Below are 24,612 nucleotides of genomic sequence, written 5' to 3' on the forward strand. Positions count from 1 at the left end.
ATTTCAAAACAGAAAAGAACAAGATTATCACTGGGCACAGCATCTGTTTGTATGCCTTGGCATGCAGCACTTCAGTCTCTTTCTCTTATATAGCTCAAAGTTAAGTCCATTTTCTTGCAGAGTCTTCAAGATAAAAAACTTAGCACCAATGAGCTCAGGTAGGGAAAACTGCACATCTACACCTGCAGAAACATCTGGTAAGCTGCAGCCCATGCTGTCTGCAGTGGGTTTTGGGATGCTGTTAATGAGGGGAACCACCCTGCCACCAGGATTTCACAGCCTCTGAAGTTTCAGTGTTCAAAGCAGTATTCCGTTGGGCTTTACATCTCAGCTCAGCAAGGTGCTCCCAGTATTGTGTAAAAATATTGCAGTGTAGGTTTCTTAGATGTCATCCTTCTCATCAGCCCTTCAACGCTGGTGTTAGTGTAAGCTAAGTGACACGACAATTCCTTTCTCCCTCCCCCACAAAACCAATAATTGATTCTCCCACAAACTGAATAACTGAAAAGAATGTGTCCTTTAGAATAAAAATCCTTCTTAATTTAACCAGTCTCTATTGATGTTACAGATGCTGCACACAGATGTCTGGAGTGAGCTGAGTTAACAAAACATAGTGGAAAATGTATAACAATTTTATGATTCTATGATTCTATAATTTTAGGTCAGTTCTGAGTATCTGCCCAACAGTGGTGGGCCAGACCTTTGACCATTTCCCATTACTTTTGTGTCTCTCCAGCAGCACACAAGAGTTGTAAAGGCGAGATCCTCTAGGAAATAAGAACAGAGGATCATGCTCATCATACCTCAGAGGCAAGAGCTACATTTCCACTATCAAATGCAAAAGAATTAAACAAACTCAGAAGAGACAGAAATATTAAAGGCATTTTTAACAAAAACATTAGTAGGCATTTTTGACAGCTAGAGTGTGTGCTGGGGGTTTGGGTTGTGGTGTTCGGGGGGGGTTGTGGTTTGGATTTTTTGCTTGCTTTTTGTTAGGGTTATTGGGGGGGGCAGGGAGAGGTGTTTTTCTCATTTATTTATTGTTGTAGGTTCAGGGTTTTTTCAAGTTACACGTTACAGAAAAAATCCATAACGTTAACTTTTATTTCTGTTATACCTCACTTGCAGCAGCCTCCCACTAGCTAAAGCTTACACTTGCTTAGCCAAAAGGCATTACCTTCTGTCTGTTAGCCATCCAAAGGTGATATTCCCAATGATGTCTATGACACCGAGTATGGACATGAGGAAGGCAGCCTGGTGGTGACTCACTCCAACGCTCAAAGCATAAGGCACTAGGTAGACAAAAAGAGGGCTACAGCCATATGCCATAAATAAAACTGACACTGCCAGCACCATGAAGCCTGGCATCAGCAAAAAGTTATATTCCTTCCATGAACAGTAGCATAAACATTCATGAGACCACACTTTGATTAAGGGTGAACAAAGGGGCGTTCGCTTTAAGTCTCGTTTCTGTGCTTTGGGAACATAATCCTGTTCAAGAAACTCAGGAGCAGTTTTACGGTCTTCCTTAAGAGCAATGGGCCGCATCAAGGCACCACAGACACAGAGGTTTAAAACAAAACCTCCCAGGATGAGTAAAGCTCCACGCCAGGAAAACTGCTCAATTAAGAGCTGGACCACAGGGGCCAGGATGAAGGTACCGATTCCGCTTCCTGACATGGCTATTCCATAAGCCAGCGCTTTTCTTTTGTTGAAATATTTGCCCACCATTGCAATGGCTGGAGAATAACAGAGTGCAAACCCAAGACCTAGAAGAGAAAGCACAGTGCAGATAGCTTAATACAAAGCATGACATACGGAACACATTAACTCAAACCACACAAACTACTTTCATTAGCACAAAAAAAAAACAGGAAGCTTTTTCTGATCCTCTACTTCACAGCCCAGTCACAGTGCAAAGAGAAACTAGGATGACTCCTTTCCTCCATGTCAGTCACTGATTTGACAAACGTAATGGTTCGTTGTTAATCCACTATAACAAGCCTCAGAAAGAAGTGATGGGATTCACTTAATAAGAACAGGGACAATCAATAAACATCAGAGAGATGGTGTGTCAGCCTCTTCTGGATGCCAGATGAGGCATTGCCCTGGGGTCTGCACAGATGCTGGCACTGGATATAGTGTCCTGATGAGGTACCACTTTGTTTTTCAGCCTGCTACAACCCTGAACATTAATTTTCAGGTATCTGAAACCCAGTACAAAGAGTCTGTCTCTGTTACTAATGTTCTACAATAAACCTTTTTTAGGCAGCTAAACAAACTCCATGCAGCAGCTGCTTGGAGTCCTGGCTATTTTAAATCCCTGCCTACAAACAAGGGAGTGGGGGGGAAGCCTCAGAAAATAAAGCCACATCCAATTTACTAAACAAATGAGATCCCTCTCTGGGACTGCGAAAAAGATTGTGGTCTTTGCTCCAGAGCCAGAGAGCAGATTTTAATCATCAAATGCTTGCCTTATCATTAAAATGTGTATTTCTGAATGAGCTGCAGAAATGAGTTCCTGACCAGGGTTTTGTACCACGTCCCGCACTAAGGGCAAAACAGTCCTCACTGCTTTTGGCAGAACTGGCCAATACAGGAGATAATCACCCAGTGCTGTAACCAGCTTGCCACATTCTCCTCAAAGGCCACACTGTACGGGGCAGGCACTAAGCCTGCCCAGACAGGATAAGTGGATTAGAAGGACTATGGGCAATGAGTGCCAGCTCTGCCACCCCTCAAGAGGCAAGGGGAGGAGCAGGGGAGAGAGCTGGGATTGGACCTGTGTGGGCAGCCGAGCCAGAGGAGCAGCCCTGAGCTGGACATCATTACTCGAGAACTGTAAAAATCATACTCTATTTGGTGTACACACTGCTTATTTTTTTGTGAGCTGGTGGGGGAAATGTGCCCACAAAAGTCAGCAGTAATAAATGACCTGTGAAAAGCAGTAATGCAAAGCCTGGGGCAGGAAATGTTTTTGTGCCTCGCAGAAGAAACTCTGCTACTTACTGACACTGTGTATCTCACCTCTGCTTCACTCTTCACAGTTTCAGGTCCTGAAGCCTTTATGAATTTAGACAGTCACCAGTTATGGTCCCACCCCCTCTCTGGGCTGGGGCACCAACCCAGCCTTTACCAAGAGTTCACCTCTCCATTAATCAATCCCCACAGACTGGAAGTTCACTGCTTGTAGAACTGGCTCTTTACAACTTCATGTACAAAGTGCAACCGCTTTTCCACTTCAGTATGCACTGTGGTTCTCACGAAGGAAGCCTTAATGGCATTAGTGTGGTATGTGGCACAATCCCTCAAGTTACAAGGAGCCTTTTTATTTGTTATGAACACATTTGTCAAAGATTACCACTGTAATACAGGAGTGACATGCACTACTATAAGGATTTTTATTTTTTTTAAGACAAATAAGCTATGGCAGCATGTGAACTGCAGTAATTCCACCAACTCGTTACTAAACAGCAGGAGACCAGGTACAAGGGCTTATATCACCGTGGCTACCAGGTCATTATTAATGAGGAAGGAATGTCAGTGTGACCATCGGCACCTCTCAAGTTCCTCTGTGTGCAACAAACACAGAGAGACAAGGCAAAGACATTTGTTATCACCACACCTGAACACAATTGGAAGAGCTGCTACAGCAACACTACCAGCCAGCACTTTGTTTGCTTTTCAAGTGGAATATAATGTAGACAAAAATAAAGTGCACAGTTGAGGAAGCAAGTATTCACCCAGTGCACCTTTGCCTGATTACGCTTCTGTTTAGATTATTTTTTTTTAACATGCAAATATTTTTGGACAATCTGGGACTCCTACTACAATAAATTCCTCCCAGATCGCAGGGGAAAAAAAGAAAGGAAAACTCTTTGTGTATCACCTACAACAGCAGTTCTTCCTGACCTCCCATCATCTCAGCACTTCACCCATAGTCCTCTCTCTAACAAAAGAGTTGCTTTTTCAGAGTGCTGCGTTTGGGCTGTGTGAGACCCACTGAGTGCTGAAGCCCTCACAGGTTCTCTTTTTACAATGAAGGGAACAACTCTGAGTATTTCCATTTAACAGTGTGGTAGCAAATGACATGGAGAAAAGATCACCCCTCTTGAAAGGAAGGACCGTTATTTTTAACATTCCTGTGATGTTTTCCTGGCAAGAACAAAAGGGCTGAATGCCTCCTACCTGTAAGGACTCCTAATGATAAGTAGAGATGTTCCAGGCTGGTGGCAAATGAACTCAAAATTAGTCCAGTAGATGCAAGCAGCCCTCCTAACATGATGCCAACTTGGCAGGATACATGATTACTGATCAAACTCCCAAGCGGGGCTTCAAAGGAACAAATACAGATGGTAGTTAATGACAGGTCCTCACCCACAGTTCATTGCAATGGTCATCACCAAAAAGGAAGCAGTAGGCAGGCAGCAGAAAACGATGATCACATACACAGAGTGGTCTCCCAGCATCCCCCTATCACAATGCTGTGAGCACCAAAATCTTGTAAAATCGTCTTCCTGAAAGTCAGGATAAAACTGAAATTTCAAATAGCTTTCTCAGCAGCCATTTGTGTACACCAAAGTCATTATGGGACACAATTAATTCACAGTTCTGGTGGCCGAGAGAGGCCACAGCAACAGCTCACACTCTTCATTACTCCATGCTTACAACACTGAGACCATCCTCTACCTGGAATTTGCACTTCAGCCCTCATTAAATTCAGGTGTCCTTCCTCGCTCCTCCCTGGCCTTGTGGGCTCTGCATCAGACCCAAACAGGAGAGGTCTCACACATTTTGGACCATCTCCAAGGCTTCTACCCCTCTTTTGCACTTCTTCAATGTTGATGGCTCCCAGATCACCATGCCCCTACCATGGGGTATCATCACCAGCCCTCTCCCTCTCTCCTACCTCTAATGCCAGGGCTAGGTTATCCTTATTTCTTTTTTTTAACTCAAGATATAACCTGGCTGATACAGAAGAGTTGCTATGTCTCATTCTGGCTGTGTCCTTGTGCTTTTGTAGCAATTCTCATGGATTAACCCTCTTACACAGGGTGAGAAATTGGGTACAACTACTGCATTGATACATGTCATTTTTAGTAACACTGGATTTTCTTTTAAGGGAAAAGGCTGCTTGTAAACATACAAGTGTCTGTGACTTGATCTGAAGGCAAGACGTATATCCTGTACTAAGTCTCAAGTATGGTTCCAATCAGAAGGTAAGAGAAACAACTGCTCAGTGAATAGATCTCGAACATGACTTGTCCCACTAGACCTCGACAAAAGTACATTTCTGGAAACTTAGATCATTTGTCAAAAACCACAGTTTTACTTCTTTTCTGTAACATTTTTCTGCAATACAAAGACACTCCCTTCCTGCAAAGCTATGCTGGAGGAAGCAGCTTGAGTATACCATACCCCAGAGAGCCCACAGTATCTGTTTCCCAGCTGACTCCACCAACTTGTGAACATGCTAAAACCAGATGGAGCTGAAGAAAAAGCAGCCATACTAGTCTTAAAGTGTAATACACACCACAGAGCATCGTAGCACAGTCTACAATGGAGTGGATCCAAGCTGTTCTGGCATAGTCTTGCCCAAAGTATGTCTGGAACTCCACAAAAAAAATGGAGATGCACCTGGGAAAGAAAACATGAACTTGTTGAACATAGGATATTTGCCTCACAGAAAACAGCAGTCTTGCTCTTCAGGTGTGAAGAGTACCCACTAGAAGGTCCTCTCTAGCTCCCAGGAAAATCAAAACTATGATTTGTCTAAATCCCAAAGAGATGGAAACATTTTTAACAGTTTCTAAGGGATATTGGAAATGAAGGGCTACAATGAAGGGCTACGTTAATGCATAAGGGGCAAGATATGAACTGATGTGTGCAAGCTGAATAATTCCAACAGTACTCTGTGTAAGACACCTATGCTAGGGTGATTCAGCTTGAGAAGAATCCTTACTTTGCACTGGTAACAACTGAGTCACAAATTGCTATCCAACTATTATCCCAATCCAGTGAGATTAGACAATAAAGCCAAATTACAACCTAATTCAGACAGATAACTACTCCAGAGAGATTCTGAACATTATAATACCACATTTCTCACTGTAGTATCTGATGTTAGGTTTTTTAAGACTCCTATTATTTTTTTAACTAAAGTGAAATTGAAGTTGTAATTATCACCAGCAGTTTATAGCCCACATCATGATGTTGTTTCCCTTGTACACAAAGCCCCAGCTCCCCAGTGTTTCACTGACCTGGTTGCTTGTTAACGGTGGCATCCAAATCTGCACCAACTGGCTGGGCAGGGCCAGCATAGTAGGCCTATAGAGCTGACATCCCTATAGCTATGTGTTCATGGACACACAAGTGCAAAGTAAAAGCAACTCCTCATGAGCAGAGAATCAAAACACAGCAGGAGCCCATGGACCTTCCAACAGTTTATTAAAATGCTTCCAGGAGAGATTACTTTGCTCTGCTTAATGAGTCTTATTTTCTACCTGTCTCTGCAGGGGGACAGATTAAAAAGCTGTATAGTTTTATTCTGATGTCTGGGTCAGCAAGAGATCCGTTTTCCCCCTGCAATGAATGGCCACTCTCTTAAGCCTTTTTCTTTCACATTCTTCATTCTTGTAGATATTATAGATGTGTGCCAGCCATTAGATGACTTACTGGATGTAAAACATTTCACACATGAAAAAGGAATTAAATCCGCTAGGAAATCTCTAGTGTTATTATGGAATTAGTACTTTTGCATAGATAAACTAACACTGTGTGAACGTTTCCATTCCCCTTTTATGCTGTTGACTCCAAGACCCTAGAACTTAGATCCCTAAACATGGCAGGTTCATTTTAAAAGAAATGTAAAATGTAGGTGGAAAAGACTGTATTTACATTATACTGACTGTCCAACAAGACACTGTCTCAGTGTTTCTCACTTACCAGGGTGCTTCTGTCTCTGCTTAATATAGCTTAAATGTCCATGTTCACACACACCAGGCTCCTCTGTCTCCAGCCGACATCAAAGTCACTGCGGAAGCTATCTCACCCCAGATGTATACATTATGTTTATGCAGGGCAGCAGTCTATTCTTGTTCTTTCTATTTTTGAGAAGTATTTTTGAGAAAATGCTTTGTGCATATTTCAGATACCAGAGGGGCACAGAAAGGGGCCCCGGCCCCCCTCTCTAGGGCATGGACCTTCTCAGGCAAGACAGTAGTTGAAATGCTTGCAGTAGGAGAAGTGGGTATTTACAGGCTTCTCAAACTCAGGAGCCAAAGAAATCCACTAAGACTACTAAACATGAGCATGGCTTTGGGGTCAGAGGGACGCAGTGGACGCAAAGAGACCCTGCATGATTTCTCCCTCCCTGACCAAACCATCAGAGCCTGAAATAATGCTGTGTGCCCCAGCCTTTGATTCTGTAAGAAATCAAGGAGATAGAGCAGCTGTCAGAGGAGACGAGACTAAAACCAGAAGGCTTATAATCTCTCAGCTTCCCCCACAACCTTGAGGATTTCAGGAAGCCTTTAAAAACATAGCAAGAGAGAGTTTTGTACCTAGCCAGAATAACATTAACCCCTGCAGCTGTGGGACATCAGAGGAGATCCCAAATCCTCCTCCTAAACAAAAAATAACAAAAAATAAATGACCAAAAAAAAAAAAAGAAAAAAAGAAAAAAAAATCTAATGCTACAAACAGATCAGAAAGATAAGAAGCAGCCCCTTTACCTCGTCACAGCCCTGGTACAGATAGTGACAAGGAAGCAGCCGGCAACGATCATCCATCCCCAGCCTCCATCAGGGGGGCCGGCATGTTGGGTTGACCGCGGTGAGGCCATGGCACAGGATGGGGTGATTCCTCCCTCCGTCCTGCCTTAGTGGCAGGGACTGATTCAGGCTGGCACGCCGAGCACAGGCCCTGGCTGACTGGCACATGGGTTGCTGGCCATCTGATGAGAGAAAACAGAGAGTGCATCAGGGTAACCTGCGCAGCTGGGCTAGGACGTACTGCTTTAGCTTTAGTGCATAAAGGTGAGGGCTTTCTTTCAAACGCAGCTTACAGAACTTTTTGGAAGCAAAAGTGCCATTAGAATTTGGTCCTCTGTCCTGTATCATTTATTTCAGGGTAATTTTCCCAGCAGTTCCATCCTAGTGAATGGCAAAGAAAACCTTTCATGATCTCACAACAAAATGTGTGCTTGTCAAAGCTTTTGAGCAGTGATTTAAGGTGACCAGGGTTGAAATAATGGCCTTGAAAAATATCAGTGAATAAAAATATCCACCAAAAAATGGCAAAACTATATTATACTGCCATCCAGTTACAGAAGCTAAAAAAACCTACCATTAACTATCTGTTCCAGGTCTTTATGTATTCCTCAAGTATCATTTATTTTTGCCTCTGTGCTAGTCAACACGTTTTACTTTAGGCCAAAAATGCTGTATACTGTTTGAAATAAAACTTACTGTCCTATTTTCTCTCTTCATTTAATAGGCTTTGCTAAGATTTATATGTAAGTAAATATTTGTATAAAGCTCTCAAATAAATCAGAGCCCAAAGCAATGCCCACAATAAGCATTAGAACATGTACTAATGCTGTCTTTATTATTCTTTTTCCCTCCTTGTCATAAACATCTGTTTCTTTGTAAGTTAAATTGCATCATAAAGCTTTCTAAAGTCTGTGTTATTCTCTGTGTTCATATGGAGTCTAGCACAATAAGGATCTTCGCTGCAGCATGAAGTGTTATTGCAATATAACCTGCATTAATGAACTAGAAGAGAGCTCAGGTATGATAAAAAGATAATCTCTAATGATCTGCTTTCATTGTCAATTCTGTGGCTGTTCGGAGAGGTACACAGTGCTCTGCTCTGCCTGATAATGTAAATGCTTCACTCTCAGTATAAAGAATAGGTCACATCTTAAATGGGACAGCTGATACAGCTCCGGTTTATATTAGATAGCAATGGTCAAAGCAGCTCATAAAGATCAAACATGAATTCACAGCTGGGGTTACAAGAGGTTTTGTAAGCAGTCACCAAATGTGGCGCAGCAGCTCCTAAGTGAGTTTAAAGGGTCCCAGCTGGATGCAGTCGTTACAAGTCCACTCCTATAGCTGATTAGAAAAACCACACAAAGCAAATGAGGTCCAAATGAGTTTACAATTTCAAACCTCATCTTTGAAGTACTCAGTTGCTAGGATGTACATATATAAAAGATCACCGAAAGCTCTAGAACGGAGACCAGGACAGTTTGCCTTTTCTGACACAACTTTCTAATACAGAGCAGAAAATGCCGTTGCAGCTGAGAGAGCTTTCTGAGCAGTCTCTCTAGGTACTCCCATGACCCCAAGGACATCCCTGGCCTCTTCACAAGCCTTGTGATGTTTTGCTTGAAGCGTAAAGTCCATTTTTTGACCTTACCCATTTGCTTCAGGACAAATACACAGCAGTGCCAGTGTGTACCCAAACCCCCTTTGTCCCCCTTCTGTGGTCTGAAACAAACTCCCTGACACAAACACAGAAAAACTGAGGTAAAAAGGAGCAACAGCCTGGCTAATGCAGTAGAAGAAGAAAGCACATGTTGTGTAGGCAAGTATAACAAAATCTGTGAGGGAAGCTGAAAATGTTTGCATTCAAGTGAGTTAGAAGGTGCTAGGCACGTGATACAGAAGACACATCCATGAACTTGCCATTTGACACGCACATTCTGTATTTGCATTCCAGCATGTGCTGCTAGTCTGTGAGCAGACCATACAACTCATGTATTGATTCCACCCAGGCGACAAACAATTTTGTGGGGCTTATGTCACATTTTGAGTCAGCTGACATGAACTAATGACTTTATTTTTAACTAACGGAATCAGTTATATCTCCCTTTCTGCGTAGCTTCAAGCAACAACTGTCTTATTAGATACGTGCGAGTATTGGATCAACAAGTTATCTGATGGCTAAGGCAGCGATCACATGATTCTTCTTGTTGGATCAGTGAATGTCCAGATTATCAAGCAATACAATTTGATGCAAACCACCACCACATCCCTGTCTACTTAGATGGAAAATAAACTTCGATGCTTTTTTGGGTGTCTGCATTTGACCTAGCCACAGAAAAGCTGATATCCAGTCTAACATGAAGCCAGAGAGGCTCAAATAGGTTATATCCTGATTTGACAATCAAGTCTTACATTATATTATCCTGCCAAATTCACTTGAAGTAGAGCAAGTACCAGTGCTTTGCATCATGTGGCCACCACTTTTTGCATCTAACACTAAGGACCTCAGAATTGTATAATTGTATAATTTATATTGTATAATTGCAAACTTGTATTACTGCAAGTTTAATATGTTATATTCAAACGCCTGAATGATTGAATAGCCCATAAGAATCCAGCACAGCCACGTGAATTAACAGGACACTGAAAAAGTACAAATTACTTTGCTGAAGGTTTCCTAGCAATCACAAATAAGGCAGTTAGTTAGGTGGAGTTTGCATAAGCAGATGATATATAAGAGGGATTCTAAGCAATTCAGGCACATATCTGCAGCCCATTTGTGTAGTCTTGGCAAGGCAGGGTTTCTTATTTTAGATCTGAGCAGTACCTTTCACTGCCTCTTCTGGAGAGATGAAGAACTCATTTTAAATTCTGATTATTAAGGGTGGAGGAGGAAGTTCCAAGAATGCCAAAAGGGATAACAATAACTCTTCCATAAGCAGAAATGTACACAAAACTTTTCAGAGGAGTCAACAACCTCCACATACAGAGCCCTAACTAATTTTAATGCACAAACAGCAATAGCTGGGTGCCATGACCTCAGCCTAGTTCTCTGGCCCTGCTTCCCAAGCAAGCTTCAGATTGGCCCTGAAACCCTAGTTCACATTTAACTGTATGTTAATGTACTTGGGAAATATTTGATGACATACCAGGTTAAGCAAACATAGATTAGGTATTTGGTTACATGATTACTTGCTGTTATATTCTCAGAACCTTGCCTGCCAACATACACATGAGCAGGAAATATTTAATGAGGTTACAAGCAACCAAAACCAACCATATTATAAGAAATGTCCAACCGACACAGAAATAGGCCACCCAGACTCCCCTTAGTAGGACCAGCGCAAACCGTATCTTGACTTCACACTCCCTTCAAGGAGCACTGTGCTTGTCGGTCACTGAAGTGATAGGCAAGTTAAATAATTACCTTTCTTGTTGCTGCATATATCTAATAAATAGTTATTACATCAATCTGGCAATTTTATTCTGAGGTTAGAAAACTTGATTTACTTAAACCCTGGTGCTGTTTTCTAATTAAACATATAATGGATAGCACAGATTTAGACTCTGCAAATGAAGTCAGAGACAGAAAGCACATACTTTGAGCAACTGTGACCTCCCCTTCCCAACCCTACCTTGGCTTACTCTCATTCTGTATCTTTTTCTTAACCTTTCTGATTCAGGATAAGACTCTAACTGTGTATCTGTTCCACCTTTAGCACTGGTCTGATGCCCACTGGCAGCATTAGTTGTTATTATAACACACCTCAGATGTGCACGTAAGTTCCTGCTGCTTGAGATGACTAAAGGAAAGCAGGGCTAAAAGAAAAGCTCATAAAACAGCTCTTGCACTTTGAAACCTTTGCTAGATGATTTTTACTCAAGCGTTAAGTAAATGTGCTTTGCCACGAGTTTAAAGAAGATGTAAGTGGGGTGAAGGTGGCAACAAATTCTGCTGATCCCCAAGAAAGCCTTAGTTACACAGCGTGCCCTGACAGCTCACTAAAGAGTGACTCTGTTCCCCAAGTTAATACATTAGGTTTAATCTAGTAGGATAAATAACCTGTCAGTTAGTTTATTTGAAGATAAAACAGCATCTCCCTTACTCAGGCTGCTCAGCCAGCAGAAAGGAGTTGGTGAGGTTACTAAAAAGGCACTGCTATAACCTTGCACCACATCACGAGGTCTTTTTTGCGGGGAAAGAAGCACAGAAATCCATGGCAGCCTAGCAACTGGTCAGCACAGCGACAAGAGCCACTGACCTTTTAGAACATGGCACGCAGCCAGCAAAGCACTCGCTGCCCCCTCCACCTGCCCCTCCTTCTACTGTAAAGATTTTCTTCTTTAAACAAATTGATTTAATAATGATATCACAACAGTGTGAAGATGTAAAACATTTGTGTGACGAAGGACAGAGGAACAGCAGGTACAGTCCTGCTGGCCTGCCTGGAAGGTTGCTTTTGTCCTCCCTTGTTCAGCTTCTCCGTTTACAGCATTGATGTACCTGGGCAGCTCGAGATATGCCACTCCACCTGCCAAACAGTTTGGATGTGCCATTTGTAGAAGGATATGGCTTCGGATAGAAGGTGAGACATTTGAATAGGTTGCCCAGAGAAGTTGTGGATGCCACATTCCTTACAATGTTCAAGGCCGGGTTGGATGGGGCTCTGAGCAGCCTGGTCTAGTGGAAGGTGTCCCTGCCCATGGCAAGGGAATCTGAACTGAATGATCTTTAAGGTCCCTTCCAATTCAAACCATTCTATGATTCCATGATAGAACCACCGGCACAAGGGCACGTTTGTACCACAGCTGCCTCATGGCAGGAGCACTCACCCCCAAGATCATACTGTGAATTTCACCCTGCTGCTTTCTGCTTCTTTGCACTATCCTGGCTACACAAAATTAAAATGCCTTTGCAATTTCTGTCAGAACTGCGAGGAAGTATTTTGTGCAGTTTGTCCCAAAGAAGCTGGCCTAAATATGTGTACCAGCACAAATAAGCACAGAATCCAATACTTACTTTTACTTGTTTGATAATACAGAGATGCACATGAGAAAAGAATGACAAGCCTTGCCAAGAATTGTCTTTCAGTGCAAGATACATACATAAACATAAACTGTACATACCATTTGCTACCTTTCCAGAGGTGCTGGATTGGGCGAGGCCTGAGGAGTCTGTGACAGTCTCTATGTTCAAAATGTCAGAACACACTCCCAAGGACGGGTTCATCCACACCAGTGAATTTAAACTCTGTTTTTCTTGTGAACAACAACACACACAGCTTTCACAGTCACTTTAAGAACATCTCTGTATACGAATTTTACAAAGGACAAGACTAAAGCAGTCTAAGATTTGCTAGAGAAAATCCATTACTGCTTAGTGTGAAAGGTAATGGAATTTCATGTATTTAGTACATTTACCCTGTGCACCTAACTCTAGTGCAGTTTTAATATTTTCCCGTATTTACCCGATTCACATAGCTCTAAGGATGGTTCTTTCTTACTTTTCTTGTTCTTAAGATTGTACCAAGCATATCTGTAGGCATTTGCTACAGTCATGTTCACCTCCTGTTTGTGTTTCCTTTTCTTTGACTGCTGCATCTTCAATAAAGAGAAAAACAACTATGAATAAAGAAGGAACACAAACAATGAGTACCAGAGGATAGAAGAGAAAAAGAAAAAAATATAAAGTATTGTATGTACTATATGATAGTGGATTGTAAAATGTGTATAAGATTAAATATTTCAGAGGTTTTGAAAAAGTTAATTTCTTTTGCATGTCTTGAAGGATCAAGGATAACCACATCTGACCACTGATAGCTGTCCTCCCCAGAGTCTTACTAGCCCCTTGACTCATTCCCTACAGGCAATCAAATACAGTAGAGCTTATGTAAATGGGGCACTGTACTTGATACAAGCACAGAAGATGCCGAAAGCTGCAGAAGCTTCTATCAACTGGATTATTAGGAAATGGCATTTTTTTAGCCTCCTTTTGCTTCTCTCTGTTCCTACCACACCAACTGCATACCATCTAGATAACTGCAGTGAGCAGTCTGACAAGACATCTAAACTCCAAGTTGTTTTTAAATACACAGAAACTAGATTCTTTAATTCTGTACAGCTCTTGCAATTCAAAAGCTATTTCTAATCTATTTTCTTCAAAGCAGAGCTGTCTCATTCTGCAAACCAGGTTAGCTATTTAACTGGAAAAGAACAGCTTGGTTTGATTTCAGCAGAAGCTATTTGTCAAGGATTGTATTAAGAATTGCTTAAAAACAACCCAAGAGATCCTTTCCAATCCTTTGTTCCTAAATAAAAATAATTCCACTGACCATCTTAAAGCTGCTACTATATTCTCAGCTCTCTTCTCTGCTTAAAGATGTCTCTGTCTAGCCTCTAGATAAAACCAAAACTTTTCTAAAAAGACTGGCAGATGGATCCACACAAATTTCCCATGTGCAAGTCAATAATCTTGAGGATTATGTGTACCCATGTAAGAAGGGTACACATTCAGCTTCTCAAGCATCTACAAATTCAGTAGCTCTCCAGCCCTATTACAAACGGTTAGCAACAAGAGCCACTTACCTGGAAGTCCATTTAGGAAACTGTACCAGAACCAAAGTAAAAAAGTTTAAAAATCCCAAACAAACAACCCCATCCTTGCCTTTTAATTGCTGTCACAGCACTAACACAGGAATCACATTACAACAGATTGTAACAACGTTTTCCATTTCTTAATCTATAGTATACCTGCATAAATCTGGATGGCTTACTCAGCAAACTCGTTAATCTCTTATATACTTTTAAGGAGGGGCTTACCCTACGATACCAAATAAGAGAAACATTAATGACCTATTTGTATTCATGCAGTATTTTGGGGCTTCTAATCAGAGAGTGGATGTCACAGTGCTAGGCATCATATAAATATCTAATAAAACTTGCCTGCCAGCCAAAACCTATCAAGATAGAGAAGATGAATCATATAAAAACCCATCTTATTGACTCTCATCACTATGCTAAGCAGAAAATGTTCATTTGCTTCAGTTTATGAGGAAAGGAGACAGCTGCTGAAGAGGGTGGACTGAACAGAGCATAAATGTGAGAACACGAGAAGGAGCATGGAAACCAAGGGATGTTAAACAGCTAGTAGAGAAGAGAGCTGCCAGAGAGGGGTATAGGTGAGTGGTGTGGTGCAAAAGAGGGGCAGGAGTTGAGGAAACTCCTTTTAACTCAAGAGAGAAAATACTCAGAGGAGAAATGTGAAAAAGATGGTTAAAAGTAAGGACAACATCCATTAGTCACTCCTCTATCAAGAAGCATGTTACTGGCAAGGAAGAGCAGCACTGGCCTCCCATAATGATCACTTTGCAACACTGGCTCCTTAATTTGTCAAATTTGCCAGAAACTGCTAAAGCAAATGGCACGGACAGAGCCCTAGTAGAAATAGTTACTGTCTGCTGAGTCTCGGTACCCCTCAGATAAGAAATGTAATGTGAACTTCCTTTTTCTCTGGAAACCACTGTATGGGGCTAGCAGGAGACCAATGGCCTGGCAGGAGTCTACAAGATACAGCGGAAACTCTTTGACCCTTTAACATAGTTTCTGGCTAGGTTAGTCCTTGAATAATGCAGGTTAATTATAGCAGGTAAAACAATACAAAGGAAAAATTTTGTAGGAAAACCCCTTCGCACTGAAAGCTTGACTTCAGCATACCTAAGGCCACCTGGAAACATGCATTTTTGATCCACATTGTGAAAGGTTTTTTAATTACCAAGTGCAGTGCTCACCGTTTCACTTTTCACTGTGATGAAAACAACAGAGGGCTCAACTGCTTTCCTTGAGTCCACAGCTATTACTGAAATCCGAGCTGAGCCCATCAGCGTGCACAGCCTCAGCAAGGTTATGGTCCAGCATGTTCCATCAAACATGGATTTTCTCCCTGAAAGAAAAACACTAAGTATTACCTAACGGACAGCCAATAACCGTGCTGCTGTGAGTGGGACATGGTACCATCTCTGTCTTCATTTTAACATGTTTCTGCCTTCTTGCAAGTAAGTGAGAATAGCAGAAAAACTGTTACAAGAAGTATCAGGAAACCTTTTGGTGAGGAAAGGATCTGCCTCTGCTGTCCAATAACTGCAGTCATACACAAGACTTCTAAAACAATGCTTGGGAATTGCTGGTGTTGAGAGGTTGCTGATGACATACCAGTGTGTATTGAGAGCATGAGATAGTTTCACAACTGCGTGATGCTTATTGTTTTTCTAATATCTCTACATTTTTAAGTATTTCTACATTTTCCTACTATTTCTAATATTTCTTTTTACACATGATGGCATAACTATAAACATAATTATTTTTATCACGCTGTAAGCAACAGTTGTGGAAGGGGTTTTTTTGTTTGTTTACAGAGATACCTGTATGCTTATTGACTCATAATTACATTTATCTGTTACTTTTGAAATATATGACAAACCACTAATGATGACTAAACAAGTATGTGATAGTCCATCAGGCACTTATTAATATCCCATTATATCCTTAAAGAAATGGTCTAGAAATGAAACCATAATTGTCTGGAAATGCTGAAAGAGGATTTTATTCAAAGTGCTCTTCAGCCAACACTTTTCCTACATCTGGTATATTAATTTTCCATCTTCAGGAAAATCTTGCCCTGATAAAGAATACCACTGCAAAGCTACTGCGGAACATGTGGGAATAGGACATTTTTTCTCAGACCACTATGGAAATCACTGTTCTTTCCTTCTTTTACAGATTCTGCACCCCAGATTCTTCTTTGGTGATAAGGATCCAGAAATCAGCCTCTCATAGGTTGGCTGTAGATGACGTGGCAAAGGAGTTACCAAGAAGATGCTTTCCTGATCCCTCCAAAGAAAATCAGGATGTTATCAGGCACCCCTGGAGATCTCAGGTACCAATAGTGCAGCTGTACCTAGATAAAATTCAGAGGCTGAAGACTACAGAGATGCATCTTCCTGCATACACCTGGAAGTACCAAAGGCCACCCAAAAGCTGGGGTTGCTGCCAGCTTTTATACCCTGTCTCTGATAAGAAATCAATGTAGATGGAAACCAGTTCCAGCGCATATCCCTGGTGTGGGTCACAGCCTGGGGAAGTGCTGACAACTGTTCTGTGGTGTCCTGGGAGAGCTGCCACCCAGTGCTCAGACAATCCCTGGCAGAGGGGAAGCCAAGCAAGCAGGAGGCAGGACCATGGGAAACTATAGTGTGCCCTCACTTAGAAATCTTAGTGATGTACTTACAGAAAATGTACTTGTAGTTTGAACCCTTTCACAGTTGTCATCTTTTCAGCTCTTCCATTTATGGAAGGGCCTTATTCATGTTATGCAAAACTAAGATGTTTTATAATGTCCTTTAGGTTCCTGGTTGAGTTTTAGTAAAGTAAGGAACTGCATTTAAACAAAGACATCTTTTTCCCCTATTGAAGTGTTCAGAGCCTCAATAGCATTGTCAGGTTTTTAACAATTCACATGGAAAAATATTTTTCACTAATAATTTTCAAGATGTGAATCTTAGGGAAAGGAGATTACAGATTACTCTTCTAGAAATAAATCATCATACAGAACAAGCTACCCAGAAGATTGCCTCTATTTATCAGATGTTCTAGGGCTGCTGTTACTGTCAATTCATCATCTTCACCTTCAGTATGCACGTTCTGTTTGCAAAAACTAATAAGGCATGAAAAGGCAAGGTAGGTTATTTCCTTTTGTTCACACAAGCTTATGTTCTGAAACAAACCTATTAGGACACTTAATGCCAAACATGCTCTTCTAATGGACAATTTGCACCATATGATAGCAAATTGTCACCATGACCATTATTCTTCTTGGGAGGTTTTCGGCTGAAAGCTTAAACTCTAAAATTCAGATAGCCCTGCCATAATATCAAAGTCACTATTAATTTTTCTTTTAATAATGATATGATATAATCATTGTATATGCAATGGTACACTAATACAATCTCCAGCAGGAATGGAAGTCTCTAAATACTGAAAAGACAACAGTTTAAGAGAAAAAATCCATCTGCTGTTTGCTGAAACAGGCTCCTAATAGCAAGTACTAATGAATGTTGCTTTACAGGGTTAGGTATTTCTGAGAAGTCATTACTCAGATCACATTTAATACATTTAAAAAAAAAAGCATAATATAATATACTGTACATATTTTATATGTATTATAAATAAATAATATAGTTGTTGACACATACCAGTGAATATATGGAAGTGAGTACAGGAAGGCTTATATATATATCACTGCACACAAACTTCATAAAATGACAGGGAAGCTACTAAGCTTCCCTGGAAAGAAACATCAAATACTGAAATGAAAGACAAGGAAATAGATGGAGCCCAAGAGGAAAGATTCTTAGCATGCCATAAAAAAAAAAAAAAACAATAAATCTCTGACCAGGAAAAACATATTTGACAGCATGCATATCGTGAAAACATGCATCTACTCACAAGTAACAGTTTACCTTAGTGAAATCACATGCTGAACGTTAACAACCAACCAACACGTCTTGGGCAGATCAGCACATTCTTCATGCTCAGCCTTCCATTCAGCCTCACCAAGCCATCCATATTCCAACTAGATCCTTGCTTAACAGCTTATTTTAGCTTTAAGGGAATCTTTAAAGCTTTGAGAAAAGTGCCTCAAGTTCCCTCTGCTGAGTGAACACTGGTGCAGCTGCTTGATTACATCATTTGTAGGAGTGATCAGCAGGAACTTTCCATGCTACTTAAGGGTGTACTTCTGCTAATTACTATTGCAGCCCAAAAACACAGTTTCTCATTTTTTTATTAAAGAACATTTCTCTCTACAGAGAGAAATGGTGAGTGAAACACAAAAAAAATCTACCTGTCCTATTAAGTGTTGTTTTACCTTTGATCTCTGGATTTCTGGCTATTTTAATTCTCTAAAAGTTAATTTTCCATATTCTCTGATGTTCCCATACAGCTCCTCAGCTTGTATCCTCTTGGCTCCATAAACACAGAACTGTCAGCAAACCGAATATTAAAAGAGTTCAAACATGCTATGTTCACATTTAAGGAATAGAGGTGTAGCTGGAGAGAACGCTTGGAAAAATAGCTGACCACAAGCAGCATGGGATTAGCTTAACTCATAAAAAGCACAAGACCAAGGACTCTGCAACAAAGGACCCAAGAGCACCTCTGGCAGGAAAACTAACTTGTAAGTAAGGAGGACAGAAATTCTACAGGAGAGAGTTCGAGTTACGTTAGTAGTAAGGCAGTACATAGGAAAACAGGAAACCACTTTACCCAGATTCTGTATGTTTGTCTTTTCTCTTCAACAGCTACACTGAAAAGGCAGGTAGATATAAAAGACAGAGGAAAAGAGCTCATATGGAGCATCAAGAAAAGATGTTAGGAGTCATCTCACTAAATGGTAGACAGCAATGATAAGAGAGCCCATAAAAAGTGACATTTTAAAGGACTTGAAAAAAGAGAGAGACTGATGCTATCTAAGAAAAACAACCCAGAAATCTATGTCATAAAAGACTTTATAAAACTGCTCCATCTCTTCTTCCTATTAAACCCAGCCTCAACTACAGCAGCTGAGAGCAGCAGAGCATTTACAATCACGCAACCAGCCCAGCCTGCCAAGTCTCCTGTAAAACATCCAAATCCTTCTGTCAGTGAACTCTCAAATGGAAACACTTCAGAAGCAATCTGTGCAGGCTCTGCTGCTTCATGTGATCCTACAGACCAACTGCAGGCCATTTATCACAGCATCTTGGACCACTGCATTAGAAAGTCTGTAACAAGAAACATTGAAAGAAATTCAGGAAAAGACTGTGGAAGTAAATACAGCTTTCAACCTGATACCCTGCTCCCACAGGAGTTATGAGGAAGTTAAAAAAACAAAAAGTAGTCCTGGCTCCTCTATCTCAGCTACCTTATTGCTGTTACTGGTTAAGGAGCCAACATGAAGAAATGTATTTGCCACCTGTTCAGGTTAGACAGTCGTACAAGTATAATTTGGTCAAAGACTCACCACATGTCAACTTGGGAAACAAAGAACAAGAGACTTTAAAGGAGGACTCAACAGTCACCCTTTTATCCTGTTATTCCAGCCCACTGTTCCTTAACTAGATCCCATTATCAATAATCCTTTTAGTGGGATCAGTTTCACTTTAAGCAGCTTATTACATGGATGACAGATGAAGCTAAAACAACTCGAGAAGGACCAGACAACAAAAAATATGCTTAAACCCAATGTTTATATCTTGATACACCAAGGATGATATTCCTTAAAATCTTCTCTAGGTTAAATGAAGTTTTTTCTGTGAAAGAGAACAGACTCTAGTGATTTTTCTTTTCAATAACATGTTCTATTTACAATGGAATTCACTCTATATAAGGAATAAACTATGCCTATTATGACTGTAGTATTTAAATTTTATCTGCTGAATCACCTGAAAGAGTAACCTGGAGTATCCCAAAGAGCAGTTGCTACAGGGAACCGCTGGTTCACCCACAAGCTCATTGAGACCTTAGTATCAAAAGGATAATCTTTTTTACAATCTTATTGATCTCACAACAAGGCTGATAAAGGAAAATTAATGTCAAATAAAATTCATACCTATTTCTCAGCCAAGAGGTCTCTCACTGAGCTAAGCTTCCATTTCTGGTTAAGTAACACCTATGGATGCTGGCTGCCTGAAAAACACCTGAAAGATATTGCTTAGCAATGTCTGCCTATGAACCTTCCTGTATACAGCTCTGTTCGATGCTCTAATCCTGCATTGTTTTTCCTCTTGAACAGGCATTTCACACCAGGGTAGGGTGCATTTGATGCACTTTAAATTATTACAGACTTCCAAATCCACCTGAAAGGAAAAAAAAATATACCCCAACTCTCAATCAGTCCTCAAGGGCAGATTTTTTCCTTTTCCTCCTCCACAGCCACCCTCAGCCACACTCCACTTGTTTCATGCATTACCCTGCCTGTCACCACCTTCATGTCCTCTGAGGTCTTTTCCATTTTTCCCCCACCCAGTTCTTATTTAGTGCTTCTGTGCCTGACAGGAGGCACTGATATACTAAGTACATCATTTACATGCCTGCTATATTCTCTAGAAGCAATAAAACTAACCCTTAATTTTCATGGCTTTGCCCAAGGAGCAGCTTCATGTACCAGGTTTCACAGCTGTCTCCAAAGATTCAATTTGTCATTTGGATAAAAGTGAAAGAGTAAAGTTGTCTGATAAAAGAGTTCTGCAAAATACCTCGCCAATATGCCTGAGGTACCCATACAAGAGCTTTTACTTGAAGTAATTTATTATCCCATACTTTGGAATGTACGTTGGAAATGTGGCACTCCAGGGCAGCCTTGGATGCAACAACCACGAGATGGTCGAATTTGAGATCCTCAGGACAGTGAGAAGAGCATGCAGCAAGCTCACTGCCCTGGACTTAAAGAGAGCAGACTTTGGCCTCTTCAGGAACCTTCTTTGTAAGGTTCCATGGGATATAGCCCTAGAGGGCACAGGGGCCTAAGACTCTTGGTTGGTCTTCAAGGATCACCTGCTACAAGCTCAGGAGTGTTGCATCCCAACTAGAAGGAAGTGCAGCAGGAGGGCCAGAAGACCTCCTTGGATGGATAAGGAGCTCCTGAGGAAAATTCAAAGGAAAAAAGAGTCTTACAGAAAGTGGAAGCAAGGACAGGCGGCCTGGGAAAAGTACAGGGATGTTGTCCAGGAAGCTAGGAACCAGGTTAGGAAAGCTAAGGCCCAGTTAGAGTTTAACTTGGCTAGGGATGTTAAGGATAACAGGAAGGGATTCTACAGGTACACAGCAAATAAAAAACAGATTAGGGAGAACGAATGCCCCCTCAGGAAGCTCTTGGGAGAGCTAGCTACACAGGATTTGGAGAAGGCTGAGGTTCTGAATGACTTCTTTACCTTGGTCTTCATTGACAAAGGCTCTGACCACACCACCCAAGTCTTGGAAGGCAGACGCATATGAAAATGAAGACCTTGTAGGATAGGATTTGGTTCGAGACCATCTTAAAAATCTGAACGTGCACAAGTGCATGGGACCTGATGAAATCCATCCCCGGGTCCTGAAGGAGCTGGCAAATGAAGTTGCTAAGCCGCTGGCCATCATATTTGAGAAATCATGGCAGCCAGGTGAAATTCCCAATGACTGGAAAAAAGGAAATATAACCCCCATTTTCAAGAAGGGGAAAATGGATGACCCGGGGAATTACAGACCAGTCAGTCTCACCTCTGTGCCTGGCAAAATCTTGGAGCAGATTCTCCTGGAAGGCATGCTAAGGCACATGAAAAACAACAAGGTGCTTGGTGACAGCCAGCATGGCTTCACTAAGGGGAAATCCTGCCTGACCAATTTGGTGGCCTTTTATGATGGGGCTTACAGAACTGATGAACAGGGGTAGAGCAGTTGATGTCATCTACCTGGACTTGGGTAAAGCGTTCGACACTGTCCCACAGAACATCCTTGTCTCTAAACTGAAGAGACATCAATTTGATAGGTGCACCACTCAGTGGATAAAGAACTGGCTGGATGGCTGCACACAAAGAGTCGTGGTCAATGGCTCAATATTCGGCTGGACACCAGTAACAAGTGGTGTCCCTCAGGGATCGGTGTTGGGACCAGTCTTGTTTAACATCTTCATTGCTGACATGGACAGTGGGATTGAGTGCGCCTTCAGCAAGTTTGCCGATGACACCAAGCTGTGTGGTTCGGTTGATACGCCGGAGGGAAGGAATGCCATCCAGAGGGACCTTGACACGCTTGTGAAGTGGGCTGATGCCAACATCAAGTGCAAGGTCCTACACCTGGGTCAGAGCAATCCCAGACACAGCTACAGGTTGGGCAGAGAACAGATTCAGAGCAGCCCTGCGGAGAAAGACTTGGACGTGTTGGTCGATGATAAAATGAACATGAGCTGGCTTCACTGTGTGCTTGCAGCCCAGAAAGCCAACCGTATCTTGGGCTGCATCAAAAGGAGTGTGACCAGCAGGTCAAAGGAGGTGATCCTGCCCCTACTCTGCTCTTGTGAGACATCACTTGGAGTACTCTGTGCAGTTCTGGTGTCCTCAACATAAAAAGGACATAGGTCTTTTGGAACAAGTCCAGAGGAGGGCCATGACAATGATCAGGGGACTGGAGCACCTCCTGTATGAAAATCGGCTGAGAAAGTTGGGGCTGTTCAGCCTGAAGAAAAGAAGGCTGCGTGGAGACCTCATAGCAGCCTCCCAGTATCTGAAGGGGGCCTATAGGGGTGCTGGGGAGGGACTCTTCATTAGGGACTGTAGTGATAGGACAAGGGGTAATGGGTTAAAACCTAAACAGGAGAAGTTTAGATTGGATTTAAGAGGAAATTCTTTCCTGTTAGGGTGGTGAGGCACTGGAATAGGTTGCCCAGGGAGGTTGTGAATGCTCCATCCCTGGCAGTGTTCAAGGCCAGGTTGGACAATGCCGTGGGTGAGATGGTTTAGAGTGAGGTGTCCCTGCCCATGGGAGGGGGGCTGGAACTTGATGATCTTAAGGTCCTTTCCAACCCTAACTGTTCCATGATTCTATGATTCTATTCTAGCAAACAAGCGGAACTTGGAAACTCTTGACAAATGCCATTTTACCATCAGCCATGTGTGGGCCGTTTCTACGTAGCATGCACCATAAGCAAAAGGCAGAATTATGTCATGTGGGTTGTAACTCCACAGAGATTACTCTCCAGTCTATGAACTTCATTAAGAATAAACTAGCTGTGTGGGATAATTTACTCTTTCCAACTTGCCACTCCATCAGGCTAAATTAAATGGACACTGATAGAAAGAATTCTGTCCACAAACAAGGAGATGAAACACTGGCTCATGCTGCCTTGCTCTATTGCCCTACATACTCTGCATCTGGATCCCTAAGCAAACCAAAATGGTAACTGTTCAAAGGTTGGGTACCAACGAGCTAAAGAACAGTGTGTAGAAATAACAGTGTTTGCTTCCATAGGAAGCCAGCTCTGGCTGGGATGCAGAGATGTCTCTGCTACAAAGCTTTTCTTTGCTTTTCTTTTTCCCTAATTTGAATTGCAGCCACATGTCATTCTGCAAGAATGAAAATGAAATTTGACCAATTTAATTGTTCTTCAATTACATCCTGTTTTGACCACTGGAATTTTCACATATTTAGGGTGGAAGCCAGGTCCCTCAATACATAAGGACACAAATCGCTTACTTTTACTGTGAGTTTGAGGGCCCTTTGTGATCAGCTGTGCTGCTGCATTCAATACATTCTTCATCCAATGCAAATTTCTCTGCTGTCATCAAGTTCTATTCTATATCAGCTGCATTTCCCAAATTAAATATTTGGACCACTTTAATACAAAATATCAGCTGCACAGAGAAATACTCTGAACTGTTTGAGATGAGGAAACAGAAAATATTAAACAGAAAACGTTAATTCTATACTTAATAATGAAAAGCTTTTATACAAAAAGCCCCAGATGCTGCTGGAGCACAGCATTAATATCACTCAAGTGGAGAAACTACCTGGTCTTTGTAGTAACTCAGTCCCTTCACAAGAGGAAGTGCTGCTCCTCTCAGCTGGCTCTCCTTGCTCTGCCTGGTTTCCATTCCCATATTTTCTCTATCCACACAAAGGCTCTTTTCAGCCCCTTCAAAAAAGACACTTTTGCTAGCTGCTGGTAGTACCATGCTATAGCTGTCCCAAGGACCATCCAGATTAATTAAATAAACTCTGTGACAGAAGTTTAGCAAAAGAGAGAAAAAGGGACTCAACAGGCAGAGAGCATTTT

At 41.7% G+C, this 24,612-nt stretch overlaps 1 protein-coding gene across 9 annotated transcripts in view; it reads right to left on the minus strand.

Annotated features, from left to right (window-relative positions):
* Positions 1-24,612, minus strand: part of SLC16A12 (solute carrier family 16 member 12) — a 33,648-nt gene that overhangs the window by 2,090 nt on the left and 6,946 nt on the right. For 2 of the 9 annotated variants that reach the window (XM_061358862.1, XM_061358860.1), the window contains exons 2-6: positions 15,560-15,711; positions 7,734-7,954; positions 5,534-5,637; positions 4,189-4,332; positions 1,178-1,769 (exon numbers count right to left, since the gene is read on the minus strand). In XM_061358862.1, the coding sequence (XP_061214846.1) occupies positions 1,178-1,769; positions 4,189-4,332; positions 5,534-5,637; positions 7,734-7,843 (950 nt within the window). In that variant the 5' untranslated portion in view covers positions 7,844-7,954; positions 15,560-15,711. The other 7 variants (XM_061358859.1, XM_061358861.1, XM_061358865.1 and 4 more) reach the window with 7 other exon arrangements.

Source organism: Neopsephotus bourkii, unplaced genomic scaffold (assembly GCF_033783945.1).
Source record: "Neopsephotus bourkii isolate Nb327-2 ecotype Australia unplaced genomic scaffold, CSIRO-AGI_Nbou_v1 NB_951, whole genome shotgun sequence".
NCBI lineage: Eukaryota > Metazoa > Chordata > Aves > Psittaciformes > Psittacidae > Neopsephotus > Neopsephotus bourkii.